At 45.1% G+C, this 21814-nt stretch overlaps 1 protein-coding gene across 1 annotated transcript in view; it reads left to right on the top strand.

The window, feature by feature from the left end:
* Positions 1 to 21814, top strand: part of LOC124032433 (probable 2-oxoglutarate dehydrogenase E1 component DHKTD1, mitochondrial) — a 54952-nt gene that overhangs the window by 8921 nt on the left and 24217 nt on the right. Inside the window, exons 3-7 of the mRNA XM_046344831.1 lie at positions 548 to 759; positions 1623 to 1817; positions 2055 to 2324; positions 12475 to 12646; positions 16992 to 17190. Coding sequence (XP_046200787.1) covers positions 548 to 759; positions 1623 to 1817; positions 2055 to 2324; positions 12475 to 12646; positions 16992 to 17190 — 1048 coding nt within the window. The remainder of the gene's footprint in view (positions 1 to 547; positions 760 to 1622; positions 1818 to 2054; positions 2325 to 12474; positions 12647 to 16991; positions 17191 to 21814) is intronic.

Below are 21814 nucleotides of genomic sequence, written 5' to 3'. Positions count from 1 at the left end.
GTTAAATTATAGCCATGGTATAAAAAAAGGATAATGAACTCGGGACTCAATGCGTTCTTTGGAAAATAATACAACTCCGTAGAAGATTAGTTCCACTCCGCGAGCGAGCACGTCGAGAAGCACACCATCCACGTTGTTCATTATTTTCCAGAGAACGCATAGCCCCTCGTTGGTTATCACTTACATAATCACTCCTAAATAATAGACCACTCAAATGCAGGTAATAGACATGAATTAGTGGATATGACTCAGAGGGTAAAATCACTTTCTGAAAATTGGGGATGTAAAAAGGGCTTTATAAAATACATTTCAGTTATTCAGGGTGTCTATAATATCCATCACCTGTAACCCTACATGGAGAGTTCATAATCGTCTCCTCCATGTACACGATTGCCTCACATGAACAACACACCTACATGTTCTGTCCTGCATACTTCAACATGTTTGCTACCAAACATATCTTACTCAGGCAGGGTTCACCTGATTTTTTAAAATAATAAAAAATCTTCAAGAGGTGACTCTTAGATATGAACTCCTTTTCGTCCAGGACTGCGTCATTTTGGTAAAGCTGAGGCGTCGGTGGAGGAGGTGATTGGCTACCTGGAGGAGTCCTACTGTGGCCGCATTTCCATAGAGACCAATCAGCTGACCAGCCTGGAGGAAAGGGAGTGGCTCGCAGACCGCTTCGAGCAGCTGAAGAAAGAGATGTTTACTGCGGAGGAGAGGAGAGGACTGGCCAAGCTCATGCTGGAGTCACAGGTAGATGGATGGAGGGAGGGTTAATGGATAATTGGAAGGAGACCTCCACCGAGGAGAGGAGAGGACTGGCCAAGCTAATGCTGGGGTCACAGGTAGATGGATGGAGGGAGGGTTAATGGATAATTGGAAGGAGACCTCCACCGAGGAGAGGAGAGAACTGGCCAAGCTAATGCTGGGGTCACAGGTAGATGGATGGAGGGAGGGTTAATGGATAATTGGAAGGAGACCTCCACCGAGGAGAGAACTGGCCAAGCTAATGCTGGGGTCACAGGTAGATGGATGGAGGGAGGGTTAATGGATAATTGGAAGGAGACCTCCACCGAGGAGAGGAGAGAACTGGCCAAGCTAATGCTGTGGTCACAGGTAGATGGATGGAGGGAGGGTTAATGGATAATTGGAAGGAGACCTCCACCGAGGAGAGGAGAGAACTGGCCAAGCTAATGCTGTGGTCACAGGTAGATGGATGGAGGGAGGGTTAATGGATAATTGGAAGGAGACCTCCACCGAGGAGAGGAGAGAACTGGCCAAGCTAATGCTGGGGTCACAGGTAGATGGATGGAGGGAGGAATGGATAGATTGAGAAACGTTGTCGTACTGTATTTATAGTCTAATTAGCTTTAATTGCCTAAATAATCAAAACTAGTATCTTATCTAATATCAGAGTAAAGTGATTATTTTATTAGCGAGTATGAGGTGGTATTGTTTTTATCGATGTTACTCTTCTTTTGGTCCCATTTCCAAGAAAGACTGAGACAGATCTGTCTGACTTCTCTCTTGATGTATTTTGGCTTTATTTCGCCAGAAGTCATTGAGAACACATTCTCTTTTCCAATAACAACCTGTTTCTTCTTGTGTTACCTCAGGAGTTTGATCACTTTCTAGCCTCCAAGTTCTCCACGGTGAAGCGTTATGGCGGTGAGGGAGCAGAGAGCATGATGGGAGTGTTCTACGAGATATTCCGTCTGTCTGCCCACAGCGGGGTGACGGACATCGTCATGGGGATGCCTCACCGCGGTAGACTTAACCTCCTCACGGGGCTTCTGCAGTTCCCACCAGAGGTCAGGGTTTAGACATCTTCGAGATCAAAGGTCATGGCTGTAATGGCTACCATGAATGACCCTGTGGGATAACTAATAAACACTACCAGTCATATGAATTAACATGTTTTGGCACCAATTGCCTTCCTCAGGGTTCACTCCTGGGACTTTTAAACTTATTAACTTATTATTCACATATTGATTGATTTGATTGATATTTATTTGGATGTGTGACTCCTGTCTCCCCTTCACCTCCAGCTGATGTTCCGTAAAATGCGTGGCCTCAGTGAGTTCCCAGCAGACTCTCCCTCTACCGGCGATGTCCTCTCCCACCTCACCTCCTCTGTAGAGCTGGACTTTGGTGCTGCCCACCCCCTCCATGTGACCATGCTGCCCAACCCCTCCCACCTGGAGGCCATCAACCCAGTCACCCAGGGGAAGACCCGTGCCCGCCAGCAGCTCAAACAGGAGGGAGACTACTCCCCAGACGAGAACGCTCAGCCTGGTGATAAAGTTGTCTGTCTCCAGGTATCGTACTGAGATCATAGTCATAGCCCTATTTAGACATGCTGATATACATACATAGACATGGCTCAACAGGAGGGAAACTACTCCCCAGAAAGAACATTTTTAGCCTGAGGACAATATAACTGGTGGAGTTGTGTCTGGGAAGCCAATATAACCTGTGGAGTTTTGTCTGGGAAGCCACTATAACCTGTGGAGTTTTGTCTGGGAAGCCACTATAACCTGTGGAGTTTTGTCTGGGAAGCCACTATAACCTGTGGAGTATTGTCTGGGAAGCCAATATAACTGGTGGAGTATTGTCTGGGAAGCCAATATAACCTGTGGAGTATTGTCTGGGAAGCCAATATAACTGGTGGAGTATTGTCTGGGAAGCCACTATAACCTGCGGAGTATTGTCTGGGAAGCCACTATAACCTGTGGAGTATTGTCTGGGAAGCCAATATAACTGGTGGAGTATTGTCTGGGAAGCCACTATAACTGGTGGAGTATTGTCTGGGAAGCCAATATAACTGGTGGAGTTTTGTCTGGGAAGCCAATATAACTGGTGGAGTATTGTCTGGGAAGCCAATATAACTGGTGGAGTATTGTCTGGGAAGCCAATATAACTGGTGGAGTATTGTCTGGGAAGCCACTTTAACTGGTGGAGTATTGTCTGGGAAGCCACTATAACTGGTGGAGTATTGTCTGGGAAGCCACTATAACTGGTGGAGTATTGTCTGGGAAGCCAATATAACTGGTGGAGTATTGTCTGGGAAGCCACTATAACTGGTGGAGTATTGTCTGGGAAGCCACTATAACTGGTGGAGTATTGTCTGGGAAGCCAATATAACTGGTGGAGTATTGTCTGGGAAGCCACTATAACTGGTGGAGTATTGTCTGGGAAGCCAATATAACTGGTGGAGTATTGTCTGGGAAGCCAATATAACTGGTGGAGTATTGTCTGGGAAGCCACTATAACTGGTGGAGTATTGTCTGGGAAGCCACTATAACTGGTGGAGTATTGTCTGGGAAGCCACTATAACTGGTGGAGTATTGTCTGGGAAGCCAATATAACTGCTGGAGTATTGTCTGGGAAGCCAATATAACTGGTGGAGTATTGTCTAGGAAGCCAATATAACTGGTGGAGTATTGTCTGGGAAGCCAATATAACCTGCGGAGTATTGTCTGGGAAGCCACTATAACCTGCGGAGTATTGTCTGGGAAGCCAATATAACTGGTGGAGTATTGTCTGGGAAGCCAATATAACTGGTGGAGTATTGTCTGGGAAGCCAATATAACTGGTGGAGTATTGTCTGGGAAGCCAATATAACTGGTGGAGTATTGTCTAGGAAGCCAATATAACTGGTGGAGTATTGTCTGGGAAGCCAATATAACCTGTGGAGTATTGTCTGGGAAGCCACTATAACCTGCGGAGTATTGTCTGGGAAGCCACTCTGGGAAGCCAATATAACTGGTGGAGTATTGTCTGGGAAGCCAATATAACTGGTGGAGTATTGTCTGGGAAGCCAATATAACTGGTGGAGTATTGTCTGGGAAGCCACTATAACTGGTGGAGTATTGTCTGGGAAGCCAATATAACTGGTGGAGTATTGTCTGGGAAGCCACTATAACTGGTGGAGTATTGTCTGGGAAGCCAATATAACTGGTGGAGTATTGTCTGGGAAGCCAATATAACTGGTGGAGTATTGTCTGGGAAGCCACTATAACTGGTGGAGTATTGTCTGGGAAGCCACTATAACTGGTGGAGTATTGTCTGGGAAGCCAATATAACTGGTGGAGTATTGTCTGGGAAGCCACTATAACTGGTGGAGTATTGTCTGGGAAGCCAATATAACTGGTGGAGTATTGTCTGGGAAGCCACTATAACTGGTGGAGTATTGTCTGGGAAGCCAATATAACTGGTGCAGTATTGTCCCAACCTTCGCTCTCTCTCCCCCGCTACTCTCTCCTCTTCCATCCTATCATCTCTTCCCTCCGCTCAAACCTTCTCCCACCTATCTCCTGATTCTGCCTCCTCAACCCTCCTCTCCTCCCTCTCTGCATCCCTTGACTCTCTATGTCCCCTATCCTCCAGGCCGGCTCGGTCCTCCCCTCCCGCTCCGTGGCTCGATGACTCATTGCGAGCTCACAGAACAGGGCTCCGGGCAGCCGAGCGGAAATGGAGGAAAACTCGCCTCCCTGCGGACCTGGCATCCTTTCACTCCCTCCTCTCTACATTTTCCTCCTCTGTCTCTGCTGCTAAAGCCACTTTCTACCACGCTAAATTCCAAGCTGCTGCCTCTAACCCTAGGAAGCTCTTTGCCACCTTCTCCTCTCTCCTGAATCCTCCGCCCCCCCCCCCCCTCCTCCCTCTCTGCAGATGACTTCGTCAACCATTTTGAAAAGAAGGTCGACGACATCCGATCCTCGTTTGCTAAGTCAAACGACACTGCTGGTTCTGCTCACACTGCCCTACCCTGTGCTCTGACCTCTTTCTCCCCTCTCTCTCCAGATGAAATCTCGCGTCTTGTGACGGCCGGCCGCCCAACAACCTGCCCGCTTGACCCTATCCCCTCCTCTCTTCTCCAGACCATTTCCGGAGACCTTCTCCCTTACCTCACCTCGCTCATCAACTCATCCCTGACCGTTGGCTACGTCCCTTCCGTCTTCAAGAGAGCGAGAGTTGCACCCCTTCTGAAAAAACCTACACTCGATCCCTCCGATGTCAACAATTACAGACCAGTATCCCTTCTTTCTTTTCTCTCCAAAACTCTTGAACGTGCTGTCCTTGGCCAGCTCTCCCGCTATCTCTCTCTGAATGACCTTCTTGATCCAAATCAGTCAGGTTTCAAGACTAGTCATTCAACTGAGACTGCTCTCCTCTGTATCACGGAGGCGCTCCGCACTGCTAAAGCTAACTCTCTCTCCTCTGCTCTCATCCTTCTAGATCTATCGGCTGCCTTCGATACTGTGAACCATCAGATCCTCCTCTCCACCCTCTCCGAGTTGGGCATCTCCGGCACGGCCCACGCTTGGATTGCGTCCTACCTGACAGGTCGCTCCTACCAGGTGGCGTGGCGAGAATCTGTCTCCTCACCACGCGCTCTCACCACTGGTGTCCCCCAGGGCTCTGTTCTTGGCCCTCTCCTATTCTCGCTATACACCAAGTCACTTGGCTCTGTCATAACCTCACATGGTCTCTCTTATCATTGCTATGCAGACGACACACAATTAATCTTCTCCTTTCCCCCTTCTGATGACCAGGTGGCGAATCGCATCTCTGCATGTCTGGCAGACATATCAGTGTGGATGACGGATCACCACCTCAAGCTGAACCTCGGCAAGACGGAGCTGCTCTTCCTCCCGGGGAAGGACTGCCCGTTCCATGATCTCGCCATCACGGTTGACAACTCCATTGTGTCCTCCTCCCAGAGCGCCAAGAACCTTGGCGTGATCCTGGACAACACCCTGTCGTTCTCAACTAACATCAAGGCGGTGGCCCGTTCCTGTAGGTTCATGCTCTACAACATCCGCAGAGTACGACCCTGCCTCACACAGGAAGCGGCGCAGGTCCTAATCCAGGCACTTGTCATCTCCCGTCTGGATTACTGCAACTCGCTGTTGGCTGGGCTCCCTGCCTGTGCCATTAAACCCCTTCAACTCATCCAGAACGCCGCAGCCCGTCTGGTGTTCAACCTTCCCAAGTTCTCTCACGTCACCCCGCTCCTCCGTTCTCTCCACTGGCTTCCAGTTGAAGCTCGCATCCGCTACAAGACCATGGTGCTTGCCTACGGAGCTGTGAGGGGAACGGCACCTCAGTACCTCCAGGCTCTGATCAGGCCCTACACCCAAACAAGGGCACTGCGTTCATCCACCTCTGGCCTGCTCGCCTCCCTACCACTGAGGAAGTACAGCTCCCGCTCAGCCCAGTCAAAACTGTTCGCTGCCCTGGCCCCCCAATGGTGGAACAAACTCCCTCACGACGCCAGGACAGCGGAGTCAATCACCACCTTCCGGAGACACCTGAAACCCCACCTCTTTAAGGAATACCTAGGATAGGTTAAGTAATCCCTCTCACCCCACCCCCCCTAAGTTTTAGATGCACTATTGTTAAGTGACTGTCCCACTGGATGTCATAAGGTGAATGCACCAATTTGTAAGTCGCTCTGGATAAGAGCGTCTGCTAAATGACTTAAATGTAATGTAATGTAATGTCTGGAAAGCCACTATAACTGGTGGAGTATTGTCTGGGAAGCCAATATAACTGGTGGAGTATTGTCTGGGAAGCCAATATAACTGGTGGAGTATTGTCTGGGAAGCCAATATAACTGGTGCAGTATTGTCTGGGAAGCCACTATAACTGGTGGAGTATTGTCTGGGAAGCCACTATAACTGGTGGAGTATTGTCTGGGAAGCCACTATAACTGGTGGAGTATTGTCTGGGAAGCCAATATAACTGGTGGAGTTTTGTCTGGGAAGCCAATATAACTGGTGGAGTATTGTCTGGGAAGCCAATATAACTGGTGGAGTATTGTCTGGGAAGCCAATATAACTGGTGGAGTATTGTCTGGGAAGCCACTATAACTGGTGGAGTATTGTCTGGGAAGCCAATATAACTGGTGGAGTATTGTCTGGGAAGCCACTATAACTGGTGGAGTATTGTCTGGGAAGCCAATATAACTGGTGGAGTATTGTCTGGGAAGCCACTATAACTGGTGGAGTATTGTCTGGGAAGCCACTATAACTGGTGGAGTATTGTCTGGGAAGCCACTATAACTGGTGGAGTATTGTCTGGGAAGCCAATATAACTGGTGGAGTATTGTCTGGGAAGCCACTATAACTGGTGGAGTATTGTCTGGGAAGCCAATATAACTGGTGGAGTATTGTCTGGGAAGCCACTATAACTGGTGGAGTATTGTCTGGGAAGCCAATATAACTGGTGCAGTATTGTCTGGAAAGCCACTATAACTGGTGGAGTATTGTCTGGGAAGCCAATATAACTGGTGGAGTATTGTCTGGGAAGCCAATATAACTGGTGGAGTATTGTCTGGGAAGCCAATATAACTGGTGCAGTATTGTCTGGGAAGCCACTATAACTGGTGGAGTATTGTCTGGGAAGCCACTATAACTGGTGGAGTATTGTCTGGGAAGCCACTATAACTGGTGGAGTATTGTCTGGGAAGCCAATATAACTGGTGGAGTTTTGTCTGGGAAGCCAATATAACTGGTGGAGTATTGTCTGGGAAGCCAATATAACTGGTGGAGTATTGTCTGGGAAGCCAATATAACTGGTGGAGTATTGTCTAGGAAGCCAATATAACTGGTGGAGTATTGTCTGGGAAGCCAATATAACCTGTCGAGTATTGTCTGGGAAGCCACTATAACCTGCGGAGTATTGTCTGGGAAGCCAATATAACTGGTGGAGTATTGTCTGGGAAGCAAATATAACTGGTGGAGTATTGTCTGGGAAGCCAATATAACTGGTGGAGTATTGTCTGGGAAGCCACTATAACTGGTGGAGTATTGTCTGGGAAGCCACTATAACTGGTGGAGTATTGTCTGGGAAGCCAATATAACTGGTGGAGTATTGTCTGGGAAGCCACTATAACTGGTGGAGTATTGTCTGGGAAGCCAATATAACTGGTGGAGTATTGTCTGGGAAGCCAATATAACTGGTGCAGTATTGTCTGGGAAGCCACTATAACTGGTGGAGTATTGTCTGGGAAGCCACTATAACTGGTGGAGTATTGTCTGGGAAGCCACTATAACTGGTGGAGTATTGTCTGGGAAGCCAATATAACTGGTGGAGTTTTGTCTGGGAAGCCAATATAACTGGTGGAGTATTGTCTGGGAAGCCAATATAACTGGTGGAGTATTGTCTGGGAAGCCAATATAACTGGTGGAGTATTGTCTAGGAAGCCAATATAACTGGTGGAGTATTGTCTGGGAAGCCAATATAACCTGTCGAGTATTGTCTGGGAAGCCACTATAACCTGCGGAGTATTGTCTGGGAAGCCAATATAACTGGTGGAGTATTGTCTGGGAAGCCAATATAACTGGTGGAGTATTGTCTGGGAAGCCAATATAACTGGTGGAGTATTGTCTGGGAAGCCACTATAACTGGTGGAGTATTGTCTGGGAAGCCACTATAACTGGTGGAGTATTGTCTGGGAAGCCAATATAACTGGTGGAGTATTGTCTGGGAAGCCACTATAACTGGTGGAGTATTGTCTGGGAAGCCACTATAACTGGTGGAGTATTGTCTGGGAAGCCAATATAACTGGTGGGGTATTGTCTGGGAAGCCACTATAACTGGTGGAGTATTGTCTGGGAAGCCAATATAACTGGTGGAGTATTGTCTGGGAAGCCACTATAACTGGTGGAGTATTGTCTGGGAAGCCACTATAACTGGTGGAGTATTGTCTGGGAAGCCACTATAACTGGTGGAGTATTGTCTGGGAAGCCAATATAACTGGTGGAGTATTGTCTGGGAAGCCACTATAACTGGTGGAGTATTGTCTGGGAAGCCAATATAACTGGTGGAGTATTGTCTGGGAAGCCACTATAACTGGTGGAGTATTGTCTGGGAAGCCAATATAACTGGTGGAGTATTGTCTGGGAAGCCACTATAACTGGTGGAGTATTGTCTGGGAAGCCATTATAACTGGTGGAGTATTGTAACTGGTGGAGTATTGTCTGGGAAGCCACTATAACTGGTGGAGTATTGTCTGGGAAGCCAATATAACTGGTGGAGTATTGTCTGGGAAGCCACTATAACTGGTGGAGTATTGTCTGGGAAGCCAATATAACTGGTGGAGTATTGTCTGGGAAGCCACTATAACTGGTGGAGTATTGTCTGGGAAGCCAATATAACTGGTGGAGTATTGTCTGGGAAGCCAATATAACTGGTGGAGTATTGTCTGGGAAGCCAATATAACTGGTGGAGTATTGTCTGGGAAGCCAATATAACTGGTGGAGTATTGTCTGGGAAGCCAATATAACTGATGGAGTATTGTCTGGGAAGCCAATATAACTGGTGGAGTATTGTCTGGGAAGCCACTATAACTGGTGGAGTACTGTCTTGGAAGCCACTATAACTGGTGGAGTATTGTCTGGGAAGCCACTATAATTGGTGGAGTATTGTCTGGGAAGCCACTATAACTGGTGGAGTATTGTCTGGGAAGCCACTATAACTGGTGGAGTATTGTCTGGGAAGCCAATATAACTGGTGGAGTATTGTCTGGGAAGCCACTATAACTGGTGGAGTATTGTAACTGTTGGAGTATTGTCTGGGAAGCCACTATAACTGGTGGATTGTCTGGGAAGCCAATATTGTCTGGGAAGCCACTATAACTGGTGGAGTATTGTCTGGGAAGCCAATATAACTGGTGGAGTATTGTCTGGGAAGCCAATATAACTGGTGGAGTATTGTCTGGGAAGCCAATATAACTGGTGGAGTATTGTCTGTCTGGGAAGCCAATATAACTGGTGGAGTATTGTCTGGGAAGCCAATATAACTGGTGGAGTATTGTCTATAACTGGTGGAAGCCAATATAACTGGTGGAGTATTGTCTGGGAAGCCAATATAACTGGTGGAGTATTGTCTGGGAAGCCACTATAACTGGTGGAGTATTGTCTGGGAAGCCACTATAACTGGTGGAGTATTGTCTGGGAAGCCACTATAACTGGTGGAGTATTGTCTGGGAAGCCAATATAACTGGTGGAGTATTGTCTGGGAAGCCAATATAACTGGTGGAGTATTGTCTGGGAAGCCAATATAACTGGTGGAGTATTGTCTGGGAAGCCACTATAACTGGTGGAGTATTGTCTGGGAAGCCAATATAACTGGTGGAGTATTGTCTGGGAAGCCAATATAACTGGTGGAGTATTGTCTGGGAAGCCAATATAACTGGTGGAGTATTGTCTGGGAAGCCACTATAACTGGTGGAGTATTGTCTGGGAAGCCACTATAACTGGTGGAGTATTGTCTGGGAAGCCAATATAACTGGTGGAGTATTGTCTGGGAAGCCACTATAACTGGTGGAGTATTGTCTGGGAAGCCAATATAACTGGTGGAGTATTGTCTGGGAAGCCACTATAACTGGTGGAGTATTGTCTGGGAAGCCAATATAACTGGTGGAGTATTGTCTGGGAAGCCACTATAACTGGTGGAGTATATTCTGGGAAGCCACTATAACTGGTGGAGTATTGTCTGGGAAGCCACTATAACTGGTGGAGTATTGTCTGGGAAGCCAATATAACTGGTGGAGTATTGTCTGGGAAGCCACTATAACTGGTGGAGTATTGTCTGGGAAGCCAATATAACTGGTGGAGTATTGTCTGGGAAGCCACTATAACTGGTGGAGTATTGTCTGGGAAGCCAATATAACTGGTGGAGTATTGTCTGGGAAGCCACTATAACTGGTGGAGTATTGTCTGGGAAGCCATTATAACTGGTGGAGTATTGTAACTGGTGGAGTATTGTCTGGGAAGCCACTATAACTGGTGGAGTATTGTCTGGGAAGCCAATATAACTGGTGCAGTATTGTCTGGAAAGCCACTATAACTGGTGGAGTATTGTCTGGGAAGCCAATATAACTGGTGGAGTATTGTCTGGGAAGCCACTATAACTGGTGGAGTATTGTCTGGGAAGCCAATATAACTGGTGGAGTATTGTCTGGGAAGCCAATATAACTGGTGGAGTATTGTCTGGGAAGCCAATATAACTGGTGGAGTATTGTCTGGGAAGCCAATATAACTGGTGGAGTATTGTCTGGGAAGCCAATATAACTGGTGGAGTATTGTCTGGGAAGCCAATATAACTGGTGGAGTATTGTCTGGGAAGCCACTATAACTGGTGGAGTATTGTCTTGGAAGCCACTATAACTGGTGGAGTATTGTCTGGGAAGCCACTATAATTGGTGGAGTATTGTCTGGGAAGCCACTATAACTGGTGGAGTATTGTCTGGGAAGCCACTATAACTGGTGGAGTATTGTCTGGGAAGCCAATATAACTGGTGGAGTATTGTCTGGGAAGCCACTATAACTGGTGGAGTATTGTAACTGGTGGAGTATTGTCTGGGAAGCCACTATAACTGGTGGAGTATTGTCTGGGAAGCCAATATAACTGGTGCAGTATTGTCTGGAAAGCCACTATAACTGGTGGAGTATTGTCTGGGAAGCCAATATAAATGGTGGAGTATTGTCTGGGAAGCCACTATAACTGGTGGAGTATTGTCTGGGAAGCAAATATAACTGGTGGAGTATTGTCTGGGAAGACAATATAACTGGTGCAGTATTGTCTGGAAAGCCACTATAACTGGTGGAGTATTGTCTGGGAAGCCAATATAACTGGTGGAGTATTGTCTGGGAAGCCACTATAACTGGTGGAGTATTGTCTGGGAAGCCAATATAACTGGTGGAGTATTGTCTGGGAAGCCACTATAACTGGTGGAGTATTGTCTGGGAAGCCACTATAACTGGTGGAGTATTGTCTGGGAAGCCACTATAACTGGTGGAGTATTGTCTGGGAAGCCAATATAACTGGTGGAGTATTGTCTGGGAAGCCAATATAACTGGTGGAGTATTGTCTGGGAAGCCAATATAACTGGTGGAGTATTGTCTGGGAAGCCACTATAACTGGTGGAGTATTGTCTGGGAAGCCACTATAACCTGTTTGAAGTGTGGCCCTTTGGACCTTGGTGGGCAAAAATGAGTTTGACACCTTAGAGGAATATACTACAAAGCAGGATCAAGGAGTTAGCCAGCTAACTTGCCTAAATATTATGAAATCACTTTTATATTTTTTGAGAAATTCAAGCTTGAAATGGGTGTGGTCTAATTGACTTGACAATCAGTAGTTGTTTCTGGTTGTTTATCAAAGTCAGCTGGCCAACTCGTGCTTATCCCTTTGAACTGGAAACACATTCACTTGGTCAAACTTCTGTAGAAAAGGATACTTCATTGCTCTCTAGTGAATTTGCCTTGCACAATTGTGAAAAGCACTTTTAGTACAATATTTAATTAAAGGGGTCTAGTAGAAAGGGATTATGACACTGAAGTCCAGTTTATGGTGACATACCGGCATTGTCCATCGTTGACGTCAATTATTTTCCAACTTTCAGGCCTGAAAAGAACTGGTGATCATTGTGGAACCTTTCCTTCATTTTCTTAGGTCCATGGGGATGCCTCATTCTCGGGTCAAGGAATTGTTCCGGAGACATTCACCATTTCACTACTCCCCCACTTCAGAGTCGGTGGGAGCATCCACCTCATTGTAAACAACCAAGTGGGCTATACCACTCCGTCTGCGAGAGGGAGATCATCTTTGTACTGTAGCGATGTTGGTATGTAAAACTGTATCACTTTATCTATCAATCTTAATTGGAATAATAATATATCTATTTGAATTATATATATATATATATATATATATATATATATATATATATATATATATATATATATATATATATATATATATATAATATAAACACACACACACACTGCATTCGGAAAGTATTCAAACCCCCTTTCCCACATTTTGTTACATTAAAACCTTATTCTAAAATCTATTAAATACATTTTGTTCCTCATCAATCTACACACAATACACCATAATGACGAAGTGAAAACAAGTTTTTAAATTTTTTGTTATTGTTGTGCAAATGCATAAAAAAACAGAAGTACCTTATTTATAATAATAATAATATATGCCATTTAGCAGACGCTTTTATCCAAAGCGACTTACAGTCATGTGTGCATACATTCTACGTATGGGTGGTCCCGGGGATCGAACCCACTACCCTGGCGTTACAAGCGCCATGCTCTACCAACTGAGCTACAGAATACATAAGTATTCAGACCCTTTGCTATGAGACAAAAATGTTCTCAGGTGTGTCCTGTTTCCATTGATCATCCTTGAGATGTTTCTAGAACTTGGAGTTCACCTGTGGTAAATTCAATTGAATGGACATGATTTGGAAAGGCACACACCTGTCTATATAAGGTCCCACAGTTGACAGTGCATGTCATAGCAAAAACCAAGCCATGAGGTCGAAGGATTGTCCGTAGAGCTCCGAGACAGGATTGTGTTGAGGCACAGATCTGGAGAAGGGAACCAAAACATTTCTGCAGTATTGAAGGTACCCAAGAACACAGTGAACTCCATCGCTCTTAAATGGAAGGAGTTTGGAACCACCAAGACTCTTCCTAGAGCTGGCTGCCCGGCCGAACTGAGCAATCATGGGAGAAGGGCCTTGGTCAGGGAGGTGACCAAGAACCCAATGGTCACTCTGACAGAGCTCTAGAGTTCCTCAATGGAGATGGGAGAACGTTCCAGACGGACAACCATCTTTGCAGCCCTCCACCAATCAGGCCTTTTTGGTAGAGTGGCCAGACGGAAGCCACTACTCAGTAAATGGCACATGACAGCCCACTTGGAGTTTGCCAAAAGGCACCTAAAAACTCTGACCATGAGAAACAAGATTCTCTATTCTGATGAAATCAAGATTGAACTCTTTGGCCTGAATGCCAAGCATCACATCTGGAGGAAACCTGGCACCATCCCTACGGTGAAGCATGGTGGTGGCAGCATCATGCTGTGGTGATGTTTTTCAGCGGCAGAGACTGGGAGACTAGTCAGGATCGAGGCAAAGATGTAGCAACGCTCTCCATCCAACCTGATAGAGCTTGAGAAGAGCTGGAGAAAAGAATGGGAGAAACTCCCCAAATACAGGTGTGCCAAGCTTGTAGCGTCATACCCAAGAAGATTCAAGGCTGTAATCGCTGCCAAATGTGCTTCAACAAAGTACTGATTAAAGTGTCTGAATACTAATGTGATATTTCATAAATATAAATGTGCAAAAATGTCTAAACCTGTTTTTGCTTTGTCATTATGTGTTATTGTGTGTAGATTGATGAGAGAGAAAAAAACTAGTTAGAATAAGGCAGGAACCTAACACAATGTGGACAAAGTCAATTGGTCTGGATATATTCCGAAAGCACTGTATATGTACAGTACCAGTCAAAAGTTTGGAGATACCTACTCATTCATGTGTTTTTCTTTATTTGTACTATTTTCTACATTTAGTATAATAGTGAAGACATCAAAACTATGAACATAACATACAGTGGGGCAAAAAGGTATTTAGTCAGCCACCAATTGTGCAGGTTTTCCCACTTAAAAAGATGAGAGAGGCCTGTAATTTTCATCATAGGTACACTTCAACTATGACAGACAAAATGAGAGAAAAAATTCCAGAAAATCACATTGTAGGATTTTTAATGAATTTATTTGCAAATTATGGTGGAAAATAAGTATTTGGTCAATAACAAAAGTTTCTCAATACTACTGTTATATACCCTTGTTATATACCCTTTGTTGGCAATGACAGAGGTCAAATGTTTTCTGTAAGTCTTCACAAGGTTTTCACACACTGTTGCTGGTATTTTGGCCCATTCCTCCATGCAGATCTCCTCTAGAGAAGTGATGTTTTGGGGCTGTTGCTGGGCAACCGCTGTGTCAGATTTCAAAAAGGCTTTACGGCGAAAGCACAACTTGCGATTATGTTAGGTGAGCACCTAGCCACAGAAAAACATACAGCCATTTTCCAAAGGAGAGGTGTCAGAAATAGCATTATAAATATTCACTTACCTTTGATGATCTTGATCGGAGTGCACTCCCAGGAATCCCAGTTCCACAATAAATGTTTGTTTTGTTCGATAAAGTCCATCATTTTATGTCCAAATACCTCCTTTTTGTTTGCGCGTTTAGCCCAATAATCCAAATGCTCAATGCACGATCACTTAGTTCCGACAAAAAGTTTAAAAAGTTATATTACAGTTCGTAGAAACATGTCAAACGATGTATAGAATCAATCTTTAGGATGTTTATATCATCAATCTTCAATAATGTTTCAACTGGACAATTCCTTTGTCTTTAGAAATGAAAAGGAACGCAGCTACCACTCAAGGCCACGCGCATGATTTAGCTCATGACATTCTGCCAGACACCTGACTCAAACAGCTCTCATTCGCTCCCCCTTCACAGTAGAAGCCTGAAACAAGGTTCTAAAGACTGTTGACATCTAGTGGAAGCCTTAGGAAGTGCAATATGACCCCATAGACATATATATATATATATATATATGTATATTCGATAGGCAATGACTTGAAAAACTACAAACCTCAGATTTACCACTTCCTGGTTGGATTTCTTCTCAGGTTTTTGCCTGCCATATTTATTTATTTATTTTTATTTAACCAGGTAGGCTAGTTGAGAACAAGTTCTCATTTGCAACTGCGACCTGGCCAAGATAAAGCATAGCAATTCGACACATACAACAACACAGAGTTACACATGGAATAAACAAAACATAGTCAATAATACAGTAGAACAAAAGAAAACAAAAAGTCTATATACATTGAGTGCAAATGAGGTAAGATAAGGGAGTTAAGGCAAAAAATAGGCCATGGTGGCGAAGTAACTACAATATAGCAATTAAACACTGGAATGGTAGATGTGCAGAAGATGAATGTGCAAGTAGAGATACTGGGGTGCAAAGGAGCAAGGTAAATAAATAAATAAATACTGGATGAGATAGGTAGATAGATGGGCTGTTTACAGATGGGCTATGTACAGGTACAGTGATCTGTAAGCTTCTCTGACAGCTGGTGCTTAAAGCTAGTGAGGGAGATGTGAGTCTCCAGCTTCAGAGATTTTTGGAAGGAAAGACAACCAAAGGAGGAAGTGGCTTTGGGGGTGACCGGCGATATATACCTGCTGGAGCGGGTGCTACGAGTGGATGCAGCTATGGTGACCAGCGATATATACCTGCTGGAGCGCGTGCTACGAGTGGATGCAGCTATGGTGACCAGCGATATATACCTGCTGGAGCGCGTGCTACGAGTGGATGCAGCTATGGTGACCAGCGATATATACCTGCTGGAGCGCGTGCTACGAGTGGATGCAGCTATGGTGACCAGCGATATATACCTGCTGGAGCGCGTGCTACGAGTGGATGCAGCTATGGTGACCGGCGATATATACCTGCTGGAGCGCGTGCTACGAGTGGATGCAGCTATGGTGACCAGCGATATATACCTGCTGGAGCGCGTGCTACGAGTGGATGCAGCTATGGTGACCGGCGATATATACCTGCTGGAGCGCGTGCTACGAGTGGATGCAGCTATGGTGACCAGCGATATATACCTGCTGGAGCGCGTGCTACGAGTGGATGCAGCTATGGTGACCAGTGAGCTGAGATAAGGCGGGGCTTTACCTAGCAGAGACTTGTAGATAACCTGTAGCCAGTGGGTTTGGCGACGAGTATAATGCGAGGGCCAACCAATGAGAGCATACAGATCGTACTGGTGGGTAGTGTGTGGGGCTTTGGCACTGTGATAGACAACCCATATGAGTTCTGTTATACTCACAGACATCATTCAAACAGTTTAAGAAACTTCAGAGTGTTTTCTACCCAAATCTACTACGAACTTCTGACTTCAACCGTGTGTGTGTGCGCGCGTGAATATATCGATGTGTGTGTGTGTGTAAATAATATAAAAACTGGGAATTCTGATATCTTTAACATATGTCAAGTATATCTTTTTGGGAATTAGAATCGGTAATATACTGGAACGTCAATACATCGGTAATATCTCACTCTGTGTGTCTTCTCCCCTCTCCAGGTAAGATGGTGGGCTGTGCGGTGATCCATGTGAACGGTGATGATGCGGATGAGGTGGTGCGAGCCACGAGGCTGGCTGTGGAGTACCAGAGACGCTTTAGGAAGGATGTTATCCTGGACCTGCTCTGCTACAGACAGTGGGGACACAACGAGATGGACGAACCCTCCTTCACTAACCCTGCCATGTACAAGATCATCCGGTAGGTCGTTGACTTCTTACTGCCCTCGGAGGTATTTAACAATCAATTCATTTATTTATTTATTTATCCAACCAGGTAGCCTAAATCATTGAGAACTAGATTAAGGCAGCCCCCCCACTCCTCTCTGATTCAGAGGGGTTAAATGCAGAAGACACATTTCAGTTGAATGCATTCAGTTGTACAACTGACTTGGTATCCCCCTTTCCCTATACAACTGACCTGGTATCCCCCTTTCCCTATACAACTGACTAGGTATCCCCCTTTCCCTATACAACTGACTTGGTATCCCCCTTTCCCTATACAACTGACTTGGTATCCCCCTTTCCCTAAACAACTGACTTGGTATCCCCCTTTCCCTATACAACTGACTTGGTATCCCCCTTTCACTATACAACTGACTTGGTATCCCCCTTTCCCTATACAACTGACTAGGTATCCCCCTTTCCCTATACAACTGACTTGGTATCCCCCTTTCCCTATACAACTGACTTGGTATCCCCCTTTCCCTATACAACTGACTTGGTATCCCCCTTTCACTATACAACTGACTTGGTATCCCCCTTTCCCTATACAACTGACTAGGTATCCCCCTTTCCCTATACAACTGACTTGGTATCCCCCTTTCACTATACAACTGATTTGGTATCCCCTTTCCCTATACAACTGACTAGGTTTCCCCTTTCCCTATACAACTGACTTGGTATCCCCCTTTCACTATACAACTGACTAGGTTTCCCCTTTCCCTATACAACTGACTTGGTATCCCCTTTCACTATACAACTGACTTGGTATCCCCTTTCCCTATACAACTGACTAGGTATCCCCTTTCCCTATACAACTGACTTGGTATCCCCTTTCACTATACAACTGACTTGGTATCCCCCTTTCACTATACAACTGACTAGGTATCCCCCTTTCACTATACAACTGACTTGGTATCCCCCTTTCCCTATACAACTGACCTGGTATCCCCCTTTCCCTATACAACTGACTTGGTATCCCCCTTTCACTATACAACTGACTTGGTATCCCCTTTCCCTATACAACTGACTTGGTATCCCCCTTTCCCTATACAACTGACTTGGTATCCCCCTTTCACTATACAACTGACTTGGTATCCCCTTTCACTATACAACTGACTAGGTATCCCCCTTTCCCTATACAACTGACTAGGTATCCCCCTTTCCCTATATAACTGACTAGGTATCCCCTTTCACTATACAACTGACTAGGTATCCCCTTTCACTATACAACTGACTAGGTATCCCCTTTCCCTATACAACTGACTAGGTATCCCCTTTCCCTATACAACTGACTAGGTATCCCCTTTCCCTATACAACTGACTAGGTATCCCCTTTCCCTATACAACTGACTAGGTATCCCCTTTCACTATACAACTGACTAGGTATCCCCCTTTCCCTATACAACTGACTAGGTATCCCCTTTCCCTATACAACTGACTAGGTATCCCCTTTCCCTATACAACTGACTAGGTATCCCCCTTTCCCTATACAACTGACTAGGTATCCCCTTTCACTATACAACTGACTAGGTATCCCCTTTCCCTATACAACTGACTAGGTATCCCCCTTTCCCTATACAACTGACTAGGTATCCCCTTTCACTATACAACTGACTAGGTATCCCCCTTTCACTATACAACTGACTAGGTATCCCCCTTTCCCTATACAACTGACTAGGTATCCCCCTTTCCCTATACAACTGACTAGGTATCCCCTTTCACTATACAACTGACTAGGTATCCCCTTTCACTATACAACTGACTAGGTATCCCCCTTTCACTATACAACTGACTAGGTATCCCCTTTCACTATACAACTGACTAGGTATCCCCTTTCACTATACAACTGACTAGGTATCCCCTTTCACTATACAACTGACTAGGTATCCCCCTTTCCCTATACAACTGACTAGGTATCCCCCTTTCCCTATACAACTGACTAGGTATCCCCTTTCCCTATACAACTGACTAGGTATCCCCCTTTCCCTATACAACTGACTAGGTATCCCCCTTTCCCTATACAACTGACTAGGTATCCCCCTTTCCCTATACAACTGACTAGGTATCCCCCTTTCCCTATACAACTGACTAGGTATCCCCCTTTCCCTATACAACTGACTAGATATCCCCTTTCCCTATACAACTGACTAGGTATCCCCTTTCCCTATACAACTGACTAGGTATCCCCTTTCCCTATACAACTGACTAGGTATCCCCCTTTCACTATACAACTGACTAGGTATCCCCCTTTCCCTATACAACTGACTAGGTATCCCCCTTTCCCTATACAACTGACTAGGTATCCCCCTTTCCCTATACAACTGACTAGGTATCCCCTTTCCCTATACAACTGACTAGGTATCCCCCTTTCCCTATACAACTGACTAGGTATCCCCCTTTCACTATACAACTGACTAGGTATCCCCCTTTCACTATACAACTGACTAGGTATCCCCCTTTCACTATACAACTGACTAGGTATCCCCCTTTCACTATACAACTGACTAGGTATCCCCCTTTCCCTATACAACTGACTAGGTATCCCCTTTCCCTATACAACTGACTAGGTATCCCCCTTTCCCTATACAACTGACTAGGTATCCCCCTTTCCCTATACAACTGACTAGGTATCCCCTTTCCCTATACAACTGACTAGGTATCCCCCTTTCCCTATACAACTGACTAGGTATCCCCCTTTCCCTATACAACTGACTAGGTATCCCCCTTTCCCTATACAACTGACTAGATATCCCCCTTTCCCTATACAACTGACTAGGTATCCCCCTTTCCCTATACAACTGACTAGGTATCCCCCTTTCCCTATACAACTGACTAGGTATCCCCCTTTCCCTATACAACTGACTAGGTATCCCCTTTCACTATACAACTGACTAGGTATCCCCCTTTCCCTATACAACTGACTAGGTATCCCCCTTTCCCTATACAACTGACTAGGTATCCCCTTTCCCTATACAACTGACTAGGTATCCCCCTTTCCCTATACAACTGACTAGGTATCCCCCTTTCCCTATACAACTGACTAGGTATCCCCTTTTCCTATACAACTGACTAGATATCCCCTTTCACTATACAACTGACTAGGTATCCCCCTTTCCCTATACAACTGACTAGGTATCCCCCTTTCCCTATACAACTGACTAGGTATCCCCCTTTCCCTATACAACTGACTAGGTATCCCCCTTTCCCTATACAACTGACTAGGTATCCCCCTTTCACTATACAACTGACTAGGTATCCCCCTTTCCCTATACAACTGACTAGGTATCCCCCTTTCCCTATACAACTGACTAGGTATCCCCCTTTCCCTATACAACTGACTAGATATCCCCTTTCCCTATACAACTGACTAGGTATCCCCCTTTCCCTATACAACTGACTAGGTATCCCCCTTTCCCTATACAACTGACTAGGTATCCCCCTTTCACTATACAACTGACTAGGTATCCCCCTTTCCCTATACAACTGACTAGGTATCGCCCTTTCCCTATACAACTGACTAGGTATCCCCCTTTCCCTATACAACTGACTAGGTATCCCCCTTTCCCTATACAACTGACTAGGTATCCCCCTTTCCCTATACAACTGACTAGGTATCCCCCTTTCCCTATACAACTGACTAGGTATCCCCCTTTCCCTATACAACTGACTAGGTATCCCCCTTTCCCTATACAACTGACTAGGTATCCCCTCCCCGTTTCCCTATACAACTGACTAGGTATCCCCCTTTCCCTATACAACTGACTAGGTATCCCCCTTTCCCTATACAACTGACTAGGTATCCCCCTTTCCCTATACAACTGACTAGGTATCCCCAATTCACTATACAACTGACTAGGTATCCCCCTTTCACTATACAACTGACTAGGTATCCCCTTTCCCTATACAACTGACTAGATATCCCCCTTTCCCTATACAACTGACTAGGTATCCCCCTTTCCCTATACAACTGACTAGGTATCCCCCTTTCACTATACAACTGACTAGGTATCCCCCTTTCCCTATACAACTGACTAGATATCCCCCTTTCCCTATACAACTGACTAGGTATCCCCCTTTCCCTATACAACTGACTAGGTATCCCCCTTTCCCTATACAACTGACTAGGTATCCCCTTCTCTAATTCTCTTTGCAACAAGATGGTTGCTGATGTTTATTTCCTTGAACTGTATACTTGATTACAGTATATCAATGGCCTGTATACTTGATTACAGTATATCAATGGCCTGTATACTTGATTACAGTATAACAATGGCCTGTATACTTGATTACAGTATATCAATGGCCTGTATACTTGATTACAGTATATCAATGGCCTGTATACTTGATTACAGTATAACAATGGCCTGTATACTTGATTACAGTATATCAATGGCCTGTATACTTGATTACAGTATAACAATGGCCTGTATACTTGATTACAGTATATCAATGGCCTGTATACTTGATTACAGTATATCAATGGCCTGTATACTTGATTACAGTATAACAATGGCCTGTATACTTGATTACAGTATATCAATGGCCTGTATACTTGATTACAGTATATCAATGGCCTGTATACTTGATTACAGTATAACAAT

This window comes from Oncorhynchus gorbuscha, linkage group LG01 (assembly GCF_021184085.1).
Source record: "Oncorhynchus gorbuscha isolate QuinsamMale2020 ecotype Even-year linkage group LG01, OgorEven_v1.0, whole genome shotgun sequence".
Classification (NCBI taxonomy): domain Eukaryota; kingdom Metazoa; phylum Chordata; class Actinopteri; order Salmoniformes; family Salmonidae; genus Oncorhynchus; species Oncorhynchus gorbuscha.
Note: the sequence above shows the minus strand (reverse complement) of the source record. Positions and strands in the feature narration are given on the sequence as shown.